Source organism: Salmo salar, chromosome 01 (genome assembly GCF_965601325.2).
Source record: "Salmo salar chromosome 01, fSalSal1, whole genome shotgun sequence".
NCBI classification, from domain to species: Eukaryota; Metazoa; Chordata; class Actinopteri; order Salmoniformes; family Salmonidae; genus Salmo; species Salmo salar.
The window spans coordinates 149,908,637-149,928,234 of NC_138291.1; the positions used below are offsets into that span (position 1 = coordinate 149,908,637).

Genomic DNA, 19,598 nt, shown 5'->3' on the forward strand with positions numbered 1-19,598 from the left:
ACCGATCCTCGACGATGTCATTTACAAAATAGCATCCAATACCATACTCAATAAATTGGATGCAGTCTATCACAGTGCCATCCGTTTTGTCACCAAAGCCCCATATACTACCCACCACTGTGACCTGTACGCTCTCGTTGGCTGGCCCTCGCTTCATACTCGTCGCCAAACCCACTGGCTCCAGGTCATCTACAAGACCCTGCTAGGTAAAGTTCCCCCTTATCTCAGCTCGCTGGTCACCATAGCAGCACCCACCTGTAGCACTCGCTCCAGCAGGTATATCTCTCTGGTCACCCCCAAAGCCAATTCCTCCTTCGGCCGCCTCTCCTTCCAGTTCTCTGCTGCCAATGACTGGCACGAACTACAAAAATCTCTAAAACTGGAAACACTTATCTCCCTCACTAGCTTTAAGCACCAGCTGTCAGAGCAGCTCACAGATCACTGCACCTGTACATAGCCCATCTATAATTTAGGCCAAACAACTACCTATTCCCCTACTGTATTTATTTATTTATTTTGCTCCTTTGCACCCCAGTATTTCTATTTCTACTTTGCACTTTCTTCCACTGCAAATCTACTATTCCAGTGTTTTACTTGCTATATTGTATTTACTTCGCCACCATGGCCTTTTTTGCTTTTACCTCCCTTATCTCACCTCATTTGCTCACTTTGTATATAGACTTATTTTTCTACTATATTATTGACTGTATGTTTGTTTTACGCCATGTGTAACTCTGTGTTGTTGTATGCGTCAAACTGCTTTGCTTTATCTGGGCCAGGTCGCAATTGTAAATGACAACTTGTTCTCAGCTTGTCTACCTGGTTAAATAAAATAAATAAAATCATGTGTGTCTGTACCTATGACCCATGGACATACGGAGAAGTATGGCCTGCCAGAACCAGCAGATCCTAACAGGCCCAGATGGATGGACTGGACGAGGCTGTATCAGAGAGTAAAGGGCTCCTCTCCTAGCTGCATTATCCGAATGGCCGTGATAAACGCCTTTCCTAATGATGCTGTTCAGTCCCACAGACGGAAAACAACATTCATTTAAACACTTTGGCAGCAGCTCTGACTGTCAAGGATGCCCCATTGCTTATTTCCCTACCTATGTTTGTATAGGTGAACATACCATTGCTAAAATTATAGTAGTCCTAAATATGGAATTTGGAGAGTATTTGTCAAAATCAACTAGAATCTGGTAATCCAATCCTGAAGCATTAGGTATTGTCTGATCCCTAAACAGATTTTACATCCAGTCTAGAAGAGATAGAATGGCAGCTTGAGATGTCATCTGTGTAAATACTAGACTGGCTTAAAACAACCTCATACAGTGTCATGGTGACCATGTTCCAATAAGACGCTGGACCTGAGCTGTCTGCCACTTAGAAAATACACTATATTGGTGATGAATTCTAGGATGGAACAAGTATTAGTGCCTTTTCACACACACGTGTTACACACACACAAACACACTCACCTGCAGCCTGTCCAAAGCTGAAACCAGTGGAGGATGTAGTGGTGGTGTTGCTTCCAAACACAGAGCCTTGTCCAAACCCGGCACTCTGCTGCCCGAAGGCCGGGGTGGCGCTCGGCTGCCCGAACAGGCCTGTGCCTGTACTGCTGGCCGTACTGGCGCTGGGGGTGCCAAAGGAAAAGCCGCTTGCATTGCTGACACTGAGGGCTCCAAACAAACCACCTCCACTAGCAGCGGTACTGGCAACTGCAGCAGGGGAGGCCGCTGCGGGCTGTCCAAATCCGGGGTTGGCCCCAAATGCAGACTGGCCAAAACCAAAGCCACCGGCTACATTAGCAGCAGGCTGGCCAAACCCGCCTACTGTCTGTCCGAATACGGGCTTCCCGAAGCCAGCTGCTGCGCCTGTAGCAGGGGGAGCACCGAAGCCGGTGGAACCAAAGCCGCCGGCAGCCGCTGAGGCTGGAGCGGGCTGCCCAAATACGGAGTTGGAGTTGGTAGGGGTGGTGGAGGCGGGGGCTGCAGTGTTGATGACCGGGGTGAGACTGGTGACGGCTATAGTTGTGCTAACTGCGATGACGGCCGGTGGCTGGGTGAAGATGGAGACAGGTTTGTCCGAGCTGGGGGCCGGGTAGGCTAGTGGTGGGGCCACCGGGGTGGGGGTGATTGCGGGTGGTGAGGCCTCAGGGGCAGGCGTGGACTCATTGACAGGCTCTGGGCTGGTGTTTGGGGCTGCCTGGGCTGGTGGGGTGATGGAGGCAGGGGGGAAAGAGGTGGTCGAGGCGGTGGGGGGAGCTGGGGGCGTTGGGGCTTTTTCAGGGATGGTAGGGGTGGGGGTGACTGAGGACTCTGGCGAGGTAGTAACCTCAGGCTCAGCGATAGGGGGGCTGACGGAGGGGCTGGGCTGTGAGGAAGCAGGCTCTAGGGGTGGAGTGGGGTCTGCCGGGGGGGTGGGGGTTTTGGGGTGCTCCTTCTCCAGGGTGGTTGAGGGGGAAGAGAGGGGTGCCGCTAGGAGGCTGCTGAAGGAGGTGGCTGCTGACGTGGAGAACACAGGCTTAGTGACAGACAGGGCGGCTGGTTCGGGAGGCTTAAATGCAGCCTTGGATAAGTCTGTCAAGGTAGAATCCGCCTCACCAAATGCAGCCTCGGCTAGCTTCCCTTGCTGGAGGGCCGACCCAAAACTAAACTGGGCTGCCCCCGTGCCTAACCCTAGCGCCCCTCCGTTGTCCGGCTGCCCAAAGCTAAACGTGGCCGCTGAGGGCTTCTCTTCGTCCCCTTGGCCCACACGTAGACCTGAGAAACTCCCCAGGGTCTCTCCTCCTACCACCTTGGGGGCCTGGGGCTCCACTCTGAGGGTGGGGGTGATGGAGGTGGGCCTCACAGGCTCGCCTGACATGCTGGAAAGAGGGGTGGGGGAGCCGTTGGCCCCCAGGGCGGGGGAGGTGGATTTGGGGGTGAAGGAGAAGGGTTCCTCCCCGGCAGAGGAGCCGAACATCATCTTTCCTGTGCCGCCGCCAGCGCTGCTGAAGGAGAATTTACTCACGTCCTTTACTGGGAAGAGAGATATGAACCGCAGATTTACAAACTAAGCCAGACAACTCTTTCATTGATATGGCATTCAACAAACTTAACACTGACTTTACTGCCTACTAAAACTGATGTGTGGCATATATGGCTGTGCATGAGCGAGAGAGGTACCTGGTGGAGCTCCTTGGGACACAGAGGAGAAACTGAAGCCCCCGGCAGACCTGTCCAAAAGCATCATATAGTATGAGAAAACACAGTCAGCCATTGGTCTATTTCTTTTATTCAACTTCCCTATTTCCCTGTGGCTCAGTTGGTAGAGCATGGTGTTTGCAACGCCAGCATGGTGTGTGCAACGCCAGGGTTGTGGGTTCGATTGCCACGGGGGTCCAGTACAAAAAAAATATTACAAATAAAAAAAATGTATGAAATGTATGCACTCACTACTGTAAGTCGCTCTGGATAAGAGCGTCTGCTAAATGACTAAAATGTAAAAAAAATTAAAATATAAAATATGAAGTGTCCCTCTGACCCCTGACCCCAGAGACTCACGCTGCGGTGAAGGAGAAGGCTTTGCTGCTCTGCTCCCCCAGTGATGGGGCTGAGCTGGAGGGGGGCAGGGAGACTGGGGCGTCAGCTTTAGGGGGTCCGCCTGGGAGAGAGGGAGAGGAGATGGCATTAAATTAAGCATGATAATTAGGTTCTAGTACACCTTTTTATACTAAGAGCTAATCAAATATGTAACGTACGGAATGTAATCAAATGGATGTAATGTATGAATGGTTCACTCAGATATTTTGTAGATTTCTAGTATATAAAAACCCTGGGAAAAATACATCAACTCTAGGTGGAAGGGACTTTCCAGCATGTTTTGATGGGATGAGCATCTAAAACATCTCATCTTTACAGTGTGTACTTACCAAACACAAAACCCTGGGGGGAAGCTGAGCAGACACTCTCAGCGGACACCTTCAGTATGCCTTGAGTAGAATTCTGACAAGAAAAACAACAGAAGGACAGTTTAAACGTCTCTCTTTGCCAAGGCTTCAAAAATAACCAGTAACAAAGTAAGAGGGTGAAAATAAGAAGGCGAAAAACACCCCCCAAAAATGAAAAATACATGTTATTTTAGAGAACCCAAAAATGTACTTTCATGTTTATCCTAAATCAAAGCAAAATGTAATTTAGTTAATCTCACTACTCAGACTTTGGATTCTGTTTATCACAAAACAGTGTTTTAGTGTTAACATATTCTGTGTTTTTTCTGTGAGTGTATCGGTGTGTAGGCTATGCGTCATGAGTGCTTGGGTCATCCCGTAAACTTGAACCTGGTTCGAAATGGGGTGTGATGTGTGTGAGAGTTCCCCTGTATGATTCAGTTCCCACCCAGTTGCCACTTGTATCACTCCACCGCTGGGACATGGGAGGAACCTGGGGCATTTCACAGCCCTGTGCACTCTAACCCATAACAACGCAGCCCAGCCGTCAGCCAACTACACTGGAACTCCAGGAACTACACAGAGTTGCTGAGTTCTTAGAGATGGGGTGTAGGAGAGATATTCAGCCACTGATAGCACACACATTAAACTCTTTGGTATTTATGAATAAACAATAACTTTCTATTGAATTTCCATTTGCCTCCGGTTGTAGCTGAATATCTCTTGCACATGTATTCAGTTGGTTCCGACTGCAAGTTGGTGACGTTTTACCTTGACTTGACTTTCTTAGAGCAGGGAGAAATGAGGCCTCTGGCTAGTAATACCCAGACAGCTGGCATAAAGGTATGGAGTGTGATGTAGTTCACAGGATTTGACAGCTGGGAGGATGCCATATGGGCTGCTGATACTCACTCGTTTGGCCTGGTTGGTGTTGGCCACTGTAGCCAAAACTTGCTGAACAACCTGACCGACCGGGGCTGGGACTGAGGAGCTGAGAGAGGGAGAAAGAGGAAATAAAAACAACCGTGCACAACGAGCTGGATTCAAAGCATACATCACATTTGAAATACAGCCTAATTTCTCATCTCCTCCACTCCATTTCATCAGGAATTGCTTTCCGAAAGTTAACGAATGCAAGTCAGTGAGGAGACATGCACATACTTACAACTGAGGTGTGATTGCCATTCACGCCACAAGTGATTAATTGGGGTGTGTGAGTGTGTGTGTGTGTGTGTGTGTGTGTCAGCGCTTTGCATCAGCCTATAATTTACTGGCCCATCTGCAAACACTCTGCATAACCCAAGGATAGTCTCATCCCAGACAAAAGCCAAGGCCATGTACGATACCTACAGTAGTGAATAGAATACAGAAGACAAAAGCCATAGAACAATAGGCCTGCACTGCCTTACTAATTATTCTTCAACATCAACCACTGCCACGGACAGACTATTGACAACTGAACCAAAACCATACTGGCGTGGATGGACACAATACAGGCCCAGTGTTGTGTCTGAGGGACTGACTGGCTGGGGAATGCATCTCTAAAATAAGCCGCCTATCAGACTGTCTGGCTGTGGTGGACTCGTTATTGTGAGCAGGGCTAATTTGGAAAATGGCCCCAGGGAGAATCCTGCCAAAATATTCAACCGCATCACAATAGAGGAGCGAGGCCTAGCAGAGAGAGAGAGAGGACCATCAATTACATCCTCTCAGAGACACGGGGGGAGATGGGGGGGCAGAGGGTTAGAGAATGAGCGAGGGTGAGATAGGGAGGCAAAGACATTGGGAGAGGGCAGAGAAGGAAAGAGAGCATGGCAGACAGTGACCGATCGGGAGAGAGGCATGGGAGAACTAAAGATGAAGAGGGAGGGATATAGAGGACAGAGAGGGAGCGGTTTGTGAAAGAGGTGATAAAAGAGAGGGAGATTGGGGCAGTGAGTGCCGTGGGGGATGGCAAGCCAGATATGCACTCAGATTGCTAGCCTATGCCGGCAGTGAATCAGATGCGACGGAGGCAGTGACCTGATAAAGCCGTCTAGCTGGAGTCTGTTTCTCTCGGCTGCAGCCCACATACACAAACCAGGGCTGATGGCTCTCGTCTCATGTGATGGACTCACCTCCAATAAGCTATGACTCCACATCAGAGAACTGCTGTACTAGGGACATCAACCTGACTAGGGACACAGTGGATCTTCTCTCTGGTGGAGAGGTGTGTGTTTGGTAAAGTGACTGTGTGTTTGGTAAAGTGACTGTGTGTTTCCTATGAGGTAGGTAGTGGTGACGAGTATGTATGTGTATAGATGCATAATATTTGGGTTAAGTGTGTGTTTAGTGGTTCTTTCATCTTTCAATGTGGGTGTCTGTCTGGTGGTTCTTGTTGTGTGTGTGTGTGTGTGTGTGTGTGTGTGTGTGTGTGGCTAGTTCTGGATGAGGGGGCACAGAGCAGGTGGCAGAGCTGGGGATGATTACTCCGCTCATCAGCAACTCTACTCACGGCCGTCTCAGTGCTGCATCAGTATGAGCACCGCATCACCACAGGGCCTTGGGCAGCCCGCATCGATCAATACGCACACGCACACACACACAAAAGGAATGTGCTTGTTGAAGAAATGGCCTAAGCACTAAACAAAAGAAGAAACAGGCACACTGAACAGGCCTGAGATAAGAGGTGATCAAAAAGCTAATGGGAAGCGCTACAGATCCTAGATCTTCCACTACAGATGTAAGCCGCTAAGGCCAGTGAGTTAGCAGACCGAGGAGGATGTGTAGCGTAAAGTAACGGCTGAACCTGTGACAGGTTTATTTAAACATTGATGAGTTTGAACTGTGAGGTACCAATGCTGTCATCTTGAGCCCCCACTTACTCAAGCATGCCCAAGTCAGGCCAAGAATGGCCACTAAAATCTCATTGACAACAGGGCCCCCTCCAGGGAGAAAGAGGTAGTGCAGGCTCTCCCCATCAGCCAGTACTGTGCAGGAACCAGAGTAGCCTACATAACACTAGTAGTAGTCAACAAACAGTGAAGCAAGCTATACATTTTAGAACTACTCAAACACCAGACACAACAGAGCTCCACACACTGCAGGAATTGGAAAGGTGTAAGCGAAATGGTTTTCAATTGGTTTTATTGGAACTTCCCCCATTTTGCTTAGACCCATCTTATTCTTTCAGATCTGCAAAGACGGGGGCTAGGAGTTGTTTTGGAACAGGGCCAAGTTCTCTTTGCTACAACATTTCCATAGTTACAAACATGTCCGTTTGGTGAGCGGAAGTGTGGACCTATCGCCTTGGGTCAGCAACACACACTGTCAATTATTCAGTGTCTCTCCATCAAAGTTGCATGGGCAGGCCTTACCCATGCATTAACTCTGAGAGATGGGAGAGAGCTCTGCTGTTGTCTGCTGTTTCCTAGGTACTAGAGGTCAAGCACAAGACACGTACGTACACGCGCGCGCGCGCACACACACGCACGCACGCACGCACGCACGCACGCACGCACGCACGCACGCACTGTAACCTGGCACCAACAGACATTTACAAGCACTGCCATGTATCAGCCTAGGTTTACAACTTGGCCAGCTTTATCACTGCCAGGCAGGCTAGGCCAGGCACCAGTGACCACCCACTCCAGTGCAATGTTCCTGCTGCTAACACACTATAACTCTATCACACGGCCACTGAAGCCTAGAAATGTAAAGACCACCCACGGATAAAATGAAATGAATTAATTGAAGTAAATCTTAATAGGAAGGATGCTACAGCTGGCTATATGCTTTGAGGTGTTCTGCTCTGTTTAAGTCATGTTGTGTGTGTGTGTGTGTGCGCGTGTAAAAGGGCATTAGATGACAGATGTGACACGAAAGAGAGAGACAGGGAAAGAATGGGAGAGCCGAGGACAGAAAAGAGGAGTGAGAGAGAGAAGTTGTGTGAGAGAAAACCCTATACTGCTGCGGCTGTGTTTTCCCCCATACACCAAATCACATTCTCCGTCCGGATGTTGGCAGTTGGCATCTGGCTGGCAGCAGCAGTGCCTCTGATAATCTATACTGTCTCCCCAGTTCCACACCATGGCTGGGGCAGGACAACACTACTGCAGTGAAGACAGGACAGGCTGGGGATATGGGATTAGTAAATGGCTGTTCCTGCATATAACTCGTCTGAGAAGTAATCAGACCGGTTGCTATGGGTGACTATTAGCCATGGGTGATTTAATGTGATGCCATGGGAAAAATAAGGGACCAGGGTGAGACTAAGAGAGAAAGAGGATCTCCCTAGATAAGGACGATGGGTAAAGTGCATTTCACACTCAAATGTAAGACCAACAACTATTCAAAACTCTATTTGTAAGCAAGGAAGGTCCTCTGAATAAACTGACATTTGGTGCAGTCAAACAATTTCATTCCCAAATACCAGATATTATCTACAAAGAACAGAACGTGTGCGTTTATTTCTTATCTGCACTTAAGCATAAAATGAACTTTCCTTTTCCCCCAAGAACATTTATTCTAAAACCAGAAACTGCTGACGGTACCAATTAAAGGCCCCCTCTCCCTCCAGGCTGACTGTACTGTGACATTGGGGACGATGACATTTTCCCTCTGTCACTTTATGGGAACAGGAATACAGGGCTGTACCTGCTGCCAACATCTGTCCATCCTGGCGCCCCTTAGACACTCTGGTATTGACATGACATGCACAGCTGTCATCAACAGCCCTTTCATCACCAATGGCAGTGACTATTAAACTATTTAGTGCTACATAGTAAAATAGTTAACTAAATAGCTACCCGGACTATCTGCATTGACCGTTTTTTCCACTAACTCTTTACTCATCACATACACTGCTGTTACTGTTCATTATCTATCCTGTTGCCTAGTCACTTTATTCCCACCTACAGTATGTACATCTCTACCTCAATTACCTCGTACCACTGCACATCCACTCAGTGCTGGTACCTCGTGTATATAACCAAGTTATCGTTACTCATTGTGTTATATCATTTGTAAAATATTTCTCTGCATCGTTGGGAACCACTCACACTGTACACTGACGTAAAGTATGCAGCCCCACACACACACAACCACACAAATAGCATAGGCTAGTGCTGAAGTGGGCCCTCGTCCCTCAGGACGTAAACTCACCCACACACACACACACACACACACACACTTTATAACATGGTCCATTGCCCATGTGTGTGCCCATCCCCCACACACACACACACACATGGCCCCTTCATGCAGCACCAGTCTAGTCCTGTCACTGTCTGTACAGCACACCCGCTCACCCTGTTCTTTCTATTGCCCTTATTTGTGTGTGTAGCTGTCTCTTTCTGCATCAGCGAGTCATTGTAAATGTGCCTCGCCAAGCTAAAATAGCGATAACCCCTCTCTCCCTCCATCCACCATAGAGTAATCTGGCACTCAGCGGAACCTCGTTTTAAAGCTTTGCCTATCAGAAGACCCTGCATGGTTCAAACTCAAATACAGTATATAGTGTACACCTTACACGTATTAGACTACAAAGAAAGACTTTGTATTTCCGTGACATTACTTTTTTTTTTAAACACACAGTCACTGTGTCAGACCCTGAGGGGCTCAGCACTGTCAGCAGACCTTAACACTGCAGCACACAGAAGTTTTTCAATTAGACAAACAAAAACAAGAAAGCTGCTGTGTACAGTAGTTATGTGGACTGTAGGTTATTTTTACAGTAATGGTTAGATTGGAATCAGCCAACTATTGTAACAATATTAGATAGGATCCACTCAGCCCGTTCCTAACGAAATGTATTCACTGTCTACAGATTTCTTATCTACATAATATTTTGTTTAATTTAATGTCCTTTCTACTTTTTGTGAATTGTAATCAGAAAAGGTGCCTAGCATTCTTGAGCGTAGGCCCAAGGTGACGCCCTGATGAAGAGGGATGGTAAAATTGATGATGATGATGGATTACCTGATCACAGTGGAGATAGGCGGTGGCGGTCCTTTGTCATTGAGCTCCTGTACGTTGACCACCTGGGGAACAGTCTTCAGGGTGGACTCTGTCAGAGAGCCACTGACTGCTGGTTGACCACAAAGAAGAAACGTCAATGACAATTTGTCATTAAAACTGACATTGGGACAACCAGACGCACATATTTTGTCACTTTTGTGTGTAAAAATTATCTAACCTTTTCATTCAATCACTTCAAATCATACCGGTCATGTTATTTTGGGTTACCAACAGACTGATGTACACTATATTCAGACGAATAGTCTCAATTGATTAAAACTTTAAAAGCACTGTTTAAATAATTGTATGTAATTATTTAATTTATTGATTAAACTATTGTCAACCATTATTCTTCATAGTAAAGTCATGAGGCTGTCAGTTCACCTATGATCCTGAGGTCTTTGTCTCCCCCTGGTGTCTGAGTATGAACATAGCATTGAGTTTTACTGTTCAAAGTGAACCGACAGTGAGCAGAATAGAAGCTCTACCGGTCTCTTAATCTGAGTGTCTTCAAACTGTTTTAAATGTAGTGAGATTAACAATGAAAGTTTCTTCCTAGCTTGTTCTTTTTTAAAACGAGTTATACTGTTAAGGTAACATAGCCTAACATGGTCACAACACAGAAACAGATCCCAAAGCCCATGTCCTTTGCAGAGCAGAAAGAAAAAAAATGTCCATAGATTTTATACTAGGTCTCAAGGCAACATTGTATGTTGTTACAGTGACAGAAAAACGGTCACAAATGCAATGTACTTCCCATTAATTGCAACCCGCCTACCTGGTTTCTGATTGGCCATTTGTCTGAGGAAAGCGGCTTTAGCAGCAGCCTGTTGGGCAGGAAGGGGGACGGGTGTGGCCTTCTCAGTAGGCGGGGCTCCGTGCTTCACCGTCTTAGTGGCTAGTGCCGTGCTGTCGGCACCTCCCATGTTGATCTTATTGGTTGGAACTAGAGAAGAATTTGATGACTTACTGTACTACAGAATAGCTCTCTTAAAACCATAGTACAGCACTTTGACATAAGGTTGTCTGTCCTCTCTGTGTCCTGATGGTTGATACTAGAGGGTAAAACATACAATATCAATGACATACTACTAAACAACAGCAAAGTTGTATTACCTGCTGTTCTCCAACCAACCTGGTTAAATAAAGGTCAAATAAGCTCAATAGTTTCCTACCTGGGCTCATGATGGGGCTGAGGCCCAGTCCTTGGCGCACCTTACTGAAGGGAGTGGACTGGATGGCCCCAAACCCCGGGGCTATGGAGGGGGTGCGTACCACCGTGGGGTGGCGGGGCATAGAGAGGGGGAGCATGGGGAGGGGGGCAGGCTCAGGCTCTGGTTCTTCCTCCGCAAAATAATGGGAGTAGTCTGGGTCCAGGGCCTGAGACAGGGAGGAGGTGGAGCTCACATCGTCCAGGTCCGCGTAGTATTTGGGAGAGAGGAAGGCCGAGCGGGACAGGTTGGCTGGGGGAAAGATAGAGGACATTCAGGAGGGGTAAATGCCACACGTTACTTATACTTCACTGCTCAGCACTGGTCACTGTGTTCTGTGTGTTGGTGTTGGGAATACCTGGAGCGGTGGAGCGGACTGGTGGTGTCTGCCTCTTGGAGAGAAAGTTACGCAGCTGAGACTGCTTCATCGGAGACATTTTGGCTGCAGAAATTGAAGGAGTCAAATTACATTTACATCTCTCAAGCACAACAGTTAACACAGTGAGACGTGTTGGAAAATGTAAGCATTTTGCCTGGAGATTTCGAAGTGGTCTTGGGAATGGTCTCCAGACTGGCTTTCAGGAGTGCATCCCTCAAACTCTCCAGCTCGTTGTCCAAACTAGTAAATACAGAGGGAATTCATAAGTGATCATTGATTTTTAACCACTATGCATAAAAATAAAATAAAAAAACACTACTTTGCAACACACATACCCCAGTGAAAAATTTTACATAAAAAAAAACTTACTGCCTCTGAACAGATCTTCATGCTACAATAAATCTGGCCATTGTATTTCAGGTATACACCCTTGTACATACCTCTGTTCGGTGGGGGTGGTAGCAGCAGGCTGGCTGGGGGCAGGAGTGCTCCAGGCTGCAGTCTTGTTGTAGAGCCGCAGGGCATGGAGGTCTTTGACCAGTGTGTCCAGCCTCTGCTTCTGCTGGTTGATGATGTCCAGGTTGTTGGCCAAGGCTGTGAATAGAGCCTCCCTCTCTGGGACAATCATGTGTCTGGAAGAGACAGAGGAGTACCACAGAGGAAACTGGTTAGAAAGGAAACATTCAATGACAATTGGAAATTGACATAGGAAGTGAAAGAGAATTCTCACTCACTTCTGTTTCTTCTTATTCTCCAGATGTTTCTCCCACTCCAGGTCCAACACGTCGTTCACATCCTCCACAGCAAACTTTACATACTGGTACAGCCTGCGAATCTCCTGGTTATGGGGAGAAAACCCCAAAAGAAATGACAGTCCAACAAAGTCTTCTACACAGTGAATTATTTTCAATAGTGTTAGGCTTTTACCATTTCTACCACATCCACCCTGAGGAATGATAGACGTTCGATATACACATCTAACCATTCATTCCGTATCTATCCAGAGGCTTACCTTGAGTTGGTCTTCACTGCGTGGGTCCAGTGGTTTCTTGTACAGCAGCTGCAGGTAGCCCCGGTGTCTGTTGAGCTCACTCTGGGCCTTTGCGTCCTCCGCCCCGGCAAAGCCCTCCAGCATGGTGGTCTTCAGAGTGCTGATGTCCCCGTGGAGAGACTGGGGAGAACAAGCACACATACACATGGTAAGAGCCTATGAGGTCTAGGTGGTTGTACTTAAGTTGAAATGGCTAATTTTGTTGTTATAGACCTGGCAACACCAGGGGGTGTGAGTTCATGGGCCACGTGAATGCAACTGATTACTTTGTTACTTTGAATTTACACAACTGGGTACATAAATTAACAATGGCAACTACACAGAGCTTCATATTCTGATTGATGCTGGCCTTATCTCTGAAATAATAACATCTAATCAAATGAAATTAAATCCGTACTGTACCTCAGTGGTGTCTTTGATCTCCAGGGTGAAGATGTGGAGGTCCTCAGACTCCTTCCTCAGCTCCTTCATCTCCTCTGTGGTGCCCACTCTGAAGTCTGCCTTGTGGCTGCGTGCCTTCAGGTCATCTAACTCCTTCTGGAAGTGGGCGATCTGAGAGGAACACAACCAGCATGAAGCTACCATGATGAACCATATGGGTCTTTCTATAAACTCGGGTATCAGTGAGGATTTCTTACACTGGAAAACTTCTTACAGCTGTTGATAATCTGCCATTTTATTGTTGATGTCATTACATTAAGATATAAGGGGGGAGCCAGCTACATTCAATAAAATGTACGCGTTGATTTAAAACCTGTTTAACCCTTTCTCATGGTTGTTGTCTCGACGGATGTGTCTAAAATCATGTGACATAAAACATTACTTTTCTGTCCTTGCAATTATGGCAGTGTAAGTTGTCGTTTATCATTATATTAAGCATTAATCAGTCAAATTAGACATTGAACGAGTGTCTTCTAAACGAGAGTCACCTTACCTTCCTACTTAAAACCTAAATCAATACTGTCATGAACGTGGTTCTTCAATAATTATGCACAATATTTGTTGGATGCGCATTTTGTGATGAGCTATTTTCACACATCATCATCTTATCCAGGAAGATATTTTCTTACTGATAGTCAAGTGACAAACAGCTGTTGTGATAGCGCATGCAATGCAACAGCCCAAGTGCCGGAAAAAAGGTTAACGAGGAATGTCCAGAATATTTTTCCGTCTCATTCTTTACACTGGTGAGGACAGTTGTGCCTGGATCCACATTGGATCTAATATCCCTAGTGAACTGATCTTGAACATCTGTTTTTGTCTGCTTTATTTACAGGTCGGGTCGCGCTAGACTTAACATCAAGGATACGAGTTCATGTTTTTGTGCCTACTGTGCGCAATTGTGTAGAATAGACTAACACACAAGACTAAACAGCATGATCATTACACAGGTGCACTTTGTGCTGGGGACAATTAAAAGGCCACTCTGAAAATGTGCAGTTGTGTCACAACACAATGCCACAGATGTCTTAAGTTGAGGGAGTGTGCAATTGGCATGCTGACTGCAGGAATGTCCACCAGAGCTGTTGCCAGAGAATTTAATGTTCATTTCCCTACCATAAATCGCCTCCAACGACATTTTAGGCAATTTGGCAGTATGTCCAACCGGCCTCACAACCTCCGACCACGTGTAACCACGCCAGACCAGAACCTCCACATCCGGCTTCTTCACCTGCGGGATCGTCTAAGATCAGCCACCCAGAAAACTGATGATACTGTGGGTTTGCATAACCAAGAATTTTTGCACAAACTGTCAGAAACAGTGTAAGGGAAGCTCATCTGCGTCCTCACCAAGGTCTTGACCTGACTGCAGTTCAGCGTCGTAACCGACTTCAGTGGGCAAATACTCACCTTCGATGGCCACTGTCACACTGAAGAAGTGTGCTCTTCACGGAGGAATCCCAGTTTCACTGGGCAGATGGCGTTGTGTGGGCGAGCGGTTTGCTGATGTCAACATTGTGAATAGAGTGCCACATGGTGGTGGTGGGGTTATGGTATGGGCTGGCATAAGCCACGGACAACGAACACAACTGCATTTTATCGATGGCAATTTGAATGCACAAAGATACTGTGACGAGATCCTGAGGCCCATGGTCGTGCCATTCATCCGCCGCCATCACCTCATGTTTCAGCATGATAATGCACGGCCCCATGTCACAAAGATCTGTACACAATTCCTGGATACTGAAATGTCCCAGTTCTTCCATGGCCTGCATACTCACCAGACATGTCACCCATTAAGCTCGTTTGGGATGCTCTGGATTGATGTGTATGACATTGTGTTCTAGTTCCCACCAATATCAAGCAACTTAGTACAGCCATTGAAGAGGAGTTGGACAACATTACACAGGGCACAATCAACTGCCTCATAAAGTATATTTGAAGAAGAGGTGTCGTGCTGCATGAGGCAAATGGTGGTCACACCTGATATTGACTGGTTTTCTGATCCACACCCATATGTTTATATTTAATGTTTTTTTTTTTTAAAGGATCTGTGACCAACAGATTGATATCTACAGTGCATTTCCTTAGAGTATTCAGACCCCTTCCCATTTTCCACATTTTGTTACATTACAGGCTTATTCTAAAATGGACTAAATAAAAAGATGTCCTCAATCTACATATAATAGCCCATAATGAGAAAGCTAAAACAGGTTTTTAGAAATGTTTGCACATTTATGAAAAATAATAGAAATACCTTATTTAAATAAGTATTCAGACCCTTTGCTATGAGATGTGAAATTGATCTCAGGTGCATCCTGTTTCCATCGATCATCCTTGAGATGTTTCCACAACTTTATTAGAGTCCACCTGTTGTAAATTTAATTGACTGGACATGATTTGGAAAGACACACACATCTATATAAGGACCCACAGTTGACAGTGCACGTCAGAGCAAAAACCAAGCCATGAGGTCAAAGGACTTGTCCGTAGAGCTCCAAGACAGAATTGTACTGAGGCAAAGATCTGGGGAAGGGTACCAAAACCTTTCTGCAGCATTGAAGATCCCCAAGAACACAGTGGCCTCCATCATTGTTAAATGGAAGAAGTTTGGAATCACCAAGACTCTTCCTAGAGCTGGCAACCCAGCCAAACTGAGCGATCAGGGGAGAAGGGCCTTGGTGAGGGAGGTGACAAAGAACCTGATGGTCACTCTGACAGAGCTCCAGAGTTCCTCTGTGGAGATGGGAGATCCATCCAGAAGGACAACCATCTTTGAGCACGCCACCAATCAGGCCTTTATAGTAGAGTGGCCAAACGGAAGCCACTCAGTAAAAGGCAAATGACAGCCTGCTTGGAGCTTGCCAAAAGGCATCTAAAGGACTCTGACCATAAGAAACAAGATTATCTGGTCTGATGAAACCAAAATTGAACTCTTTGGCCTGAATGCCAAGCATCACGTTTCCACGTCTAGAGGAAACCTGGCACCATCCATACTGTGAAGCATGGTGGTGACAGCATCATGCTGTGGGAAAGTTTTTTAGTGGCAGGGGCTGGGAGACAAGTCAGGATCGAGGGAAAGACAAATGGAGCAAAGTACAGAGAGATCCTTGCGCTCAGGACCTCAGACAGGAGGTCAGGACAACGACCCTAAACAGCCAAGACAACGCAGTAGTGGCTTTGGGACAAATCTCTGAATGTCCTTGAGTGGCCCAGCTAGAGCCTGGACTTGAACATGATTGAACATCTCTGGAGACCTGAAAATAGCTGTGCAGCGACACTCCCCATCCAACCTGACAGAGCTTGAGGGGATCTGCAGAAAAGAATGAGAGAAACTCCCCAAATACAGGTGTGCTGTAATTGCTGCCAATGGTGCTTCAACAAAGTACTGAGTAAAAGGGTCTGAATACTTATGTAAATGTCAGAAATTTGCTCATATAAAATAAAAATAAAAAACTGTTTTTGCTTTATGGGGTACTGTGTGTAAATTGATGAAAGAAAAAAAACCTATTTAATACATTTTATAATAAGGCTGTAATGTAATAAATGTGGAAAAAGTCAATGGTCTGAATACTTTCCAAATGCACTGTATATTCCCAGTCCATAGATTAGGGCCTAATTTATATATTTCAATTTACTGATTTCCTTATATGAACTGTAACTCAGTAAAATCTAAGAAATTGTTGCATGTTGCTTTTATATATTTTCTTTCAGTGTATTTAGTGAAGTCGACATTATTTTCACATATTTTGTAATGTAATAATAATTTGAATATCAACGCATTGGTAAGGCCTACTTTTTGCATGCCTTTTTTTGGGGGGCGCGTTCTATATTAGGCCCTATATGTACAATTATACACATTATACAATTGTATAACATTGAGGTCCTTCAAAATATAAATTAAGAGCTTGAAACAAAATCACTAAAAGTCCTTGTCTGTATGAACCCTGCTTAAAGGATGTATAGTCCTAGGCCCATCTTATTGTAAAGGTGGAATTATGGGCCAACTTGCAAATATATTCCCCCAAGTACACAACTGGAACTGCATAAAAAAAGTTTTTTTTGTTGTTATTTCAAAGCATTTTGAAATGTTTATACCAACGTCACACATTAGCCCCATTATTTATAGCAAGACCCATATAGTGTAAATTGGTTGGAGCATGGTGCTGGGTTCGATTCCTTTGTGGGTTAACTCCACTGAATGTGTGTGGTTATGATACTAAATAGGATTCATAATAAAATAAAAAAGTAATTAAGTAGCAGTAGTTTGAGAGAAAGACTATTGGATTAATCTGTTACCTCCTCCAGTATTCCAGCCATGACTGGGTCTGAGTCCTTCCTCGGCTGCAGCTGCTTTTCCAGGGCATTCACACTCAGCGCAGCCTAGAGGACAGCAAACAGACAGATGTCTCTAGACACTGCATTTGTCTCTACTATTATGACCTGTCCTACAATAAATTGATTGTTGGTCTAATATCTTATTTATTTCAATAGGCAGATGATGTTTTAGCACCTGTGGAGTGGGTGTACTTGTCTGGGTGGCTGGGGCAGATTTCTGTACAACCGTGGGGGGTGTACTGGTTTGGACTGGGCCTGAAACAGAAAGACAGAATGGATATCAACAATATCACAAACCAAAACAATAAAGATTCTAATTTTGAAAAATGAAGTACAGTGGCTTCAGAAATTGTTCATACCCCTTGACTCTTCACCACATTCTGTTATGCTACAGCCTGAATTCAAAATAGATTAAAATGTATTTATTTAATCTCACCCACCACACACACACACTACTCCATAATGTCAAAGTGAAAACATGTCAATTTTTTGGGGTGCAAATGTACAGTTGAAAGTTTAAATACACCTTACCCAAATACATTTAAACTCAGGTTTTCACAATTCCTGACATTTAATGTAAGTAAAAATTCCCTAACTTAGGTCAGTTAGGATCACCACTTTATTTTAATAATGTGAAATGTCAGAATAATAGTAGAGAGAATTATTTCTTTCATCACATTCCCAGTGGGTCAGAAGTTTACAAACTCAATTAGTATTTGGTAGCATTGCTTTTAAATTGTAGCCTTCAACAACCTTCCCACAGTAAGTTGGGTGAATTTTGGCCCATTCCTCCTGACAAAGCTGGTGTAACTGAGTCAGATTTGTAGGCCTCCTTGCTCACACACGCTTTTTCAGTTGTGCCTACAAATTTTCTATAGGATTGAGGTCAGGGCTTTGTGATGGCCACTCCAATACCTTGACATTGTTGTCCTTAAGCCATTTTGCCACAACTTTGGAAGTATGCTTGGGGCCATTGTCCATTTGGAAGACCCATTTGCGACCAAGCTTTAACTTCCTGACTGATGTCTTGAGATGCTGCTTCAATATATCCACATAATTTTCCTGCCTCATGATGCCATCTATTTTGTGAAGTACACCAGTCCCTCCTGCAGCAAAGCACCTCCACAATATGATGCTGCCACCCCTGTGCTTCATGGTTGGGTGTTCTTCAGCTTGCAAGCCTCCCCCTTTTTCCTCCAAACATAATGATGGTCATTATGGCCAAACAGTTCTATTTTTGTTTCATCAGACCAGAGGACATTTCTCCAAAAAGTACGATCTTTGTCCCCATGTGCAGTTGCAAACTGTAGTCTGGCTTTTTTATGGCAGTTTTGGAGCAGTGGCTTCTTCCTTGCTGAGCGGCCTTTCAGGTTATGTCGATATGGGACTCATTTTACTGTGGATATAATTTTGTACCCATTTTCTCCATCGTCTTCACAAGGTCCTTTGCTGTTGTTCTGGGATTGATTTGCACTTTTCGCACCAAAGTACGTTAATCTCTAGGAGACAGAACACGTCTCCTTCCTGAGCAGTATGACGGCTGCGTGGTCCCATGGTGTTTATACTTGCGTACTATTGTTTGTACAGATGAAAGTGGTACCTTCGGGAGTTTGGACATTGCTACCAAGGATGAACTTGGAGGTCTACAATTCTTGGCTGATTTCTTTTGATTTTCCCATGATGTCAAGCAACGAGGCACTGAGTTTGAAGGTAGGCCTTGAAATACATCCACAGGTAAACCTCCAATTGACTCAAATGATGTCAATTAGCCCATCAGAAGCTTTTAAAGCCATGACATTTTCTGGAATTAATCCAAGCTGTTTAACCTCTAGGGTAGGGGCAGTATTTTCACGGCCGGATGAAAAACGTACCCAAATTAAATGGCCTACTTCTCGGGCCCAGAAACTAGAATATGCATATTATTAGTAGATTTGGATAGAAAACACTCTGAAATTTCAAAAAATGATGTCTGAGTATAACAGAACTCATATGGCAGGCAAAAACCTGAGAAAAATCTAACCAGGAAGTGAGAATTCTGGTGCTTGTAGTCCTTTCAAGTCATTGCCAATCAAACACACAGTGACTTAGGGTTAATTTTGCACTTCCTAAGGCTTCCACTAGATGTCAACAGTCTTTAGAAAGTTGTTTGAGGCGTCTATGATGAACAGAGAGCGAACAGAGGAAGTTGGAAGTTGTTGACTCAGGAAGGTACTGCTGTTCATTGGCGTGCATTCACGTGAGAGT

At 45.4% G+C, this 19,598-nt stretch overlaps 1 protein-coding gene across 4 annotated transcripts in view; it reads right to left on the reverse strand.

The window, feature by feature from the left end:
- nup214 (nucleoporin 214) overlaps nucleotides 1–19,598 on the reverse strand; it is a 76,936-nt gene that overhangs the window by 35,981 nt on the left and 21,357 nt on the right. For all 4 annotated transcript variants that reach the window (XM_014133089.3, XM_014133105.3, XM_014133096.3 and 1 more), the window contains exons 14-29: nucleotides 17,530–17,609; nucleotides 17,316–17,399; nucleotides 12,978–13,127; nucleotides 12,537–12,695; nucleotides 12,259–12,362; nucleotides 11,965–12,156; nucleotides 11,679–11,764; nucleotides 11,504–11,587; nucleotides 11,110–11,397; nucleotides 10,713–10,880; nucleotides 9,896–10,004; nucleotides 4,850–4,928; nucleotides 3,920–3,992; nucleotides 3,552–3,651; nucleotides 3,174–3,223; nucleotides 1,482–3,026 (exon numbers count right to left, since the gene is read on the reverse strand). In XM_014133089.3, coding sequence (XP_013988564.1) covers nucleotides 1,482–3,026; nucleotides 3,174–3,223; nucleotides 3,552–3,651; nucleotides 3,920–3,992; nucleotides 4,850–4,928; nucleotides 9,896–10,004; nucleotides 10,713–10,880; nucleotides 11,110–11,397; nucleotides 11,504–11,587; nucleotides 11,679–11,764; nucleotides 11,965–12,156; nucleotides 12,259–12,362; nucleotides 12,537–12,695; nucleotides 12,978–13,127; nucleotides 17,316–17,399; nucleotides 17,530–17,609 — 3,351 coding nt within the window. The remainder of the gene's footprint in view (nucleotides 1–1,481; nucleotides 3,027–3,173; nucleotides 3,224–3,551; nucleotides 3,652–3,919; nucleotides 3,993–4,849; nucleotides 4,929–9,895; nucleotides 10,005–10,712; nucleotides 10,881–11,109; nucleotides 11,398–11,503; nucleotides 11,588–11,678; nucleotides 11,765–11,964; nucleotides 12,157–12,258; nucleotides 12,363–12,536; nucleotides 12,696–12,977; nucleotides 13,128–17,315; nucleotides 17,400–17,529; nucleotides 17,610–19,598) is intronic.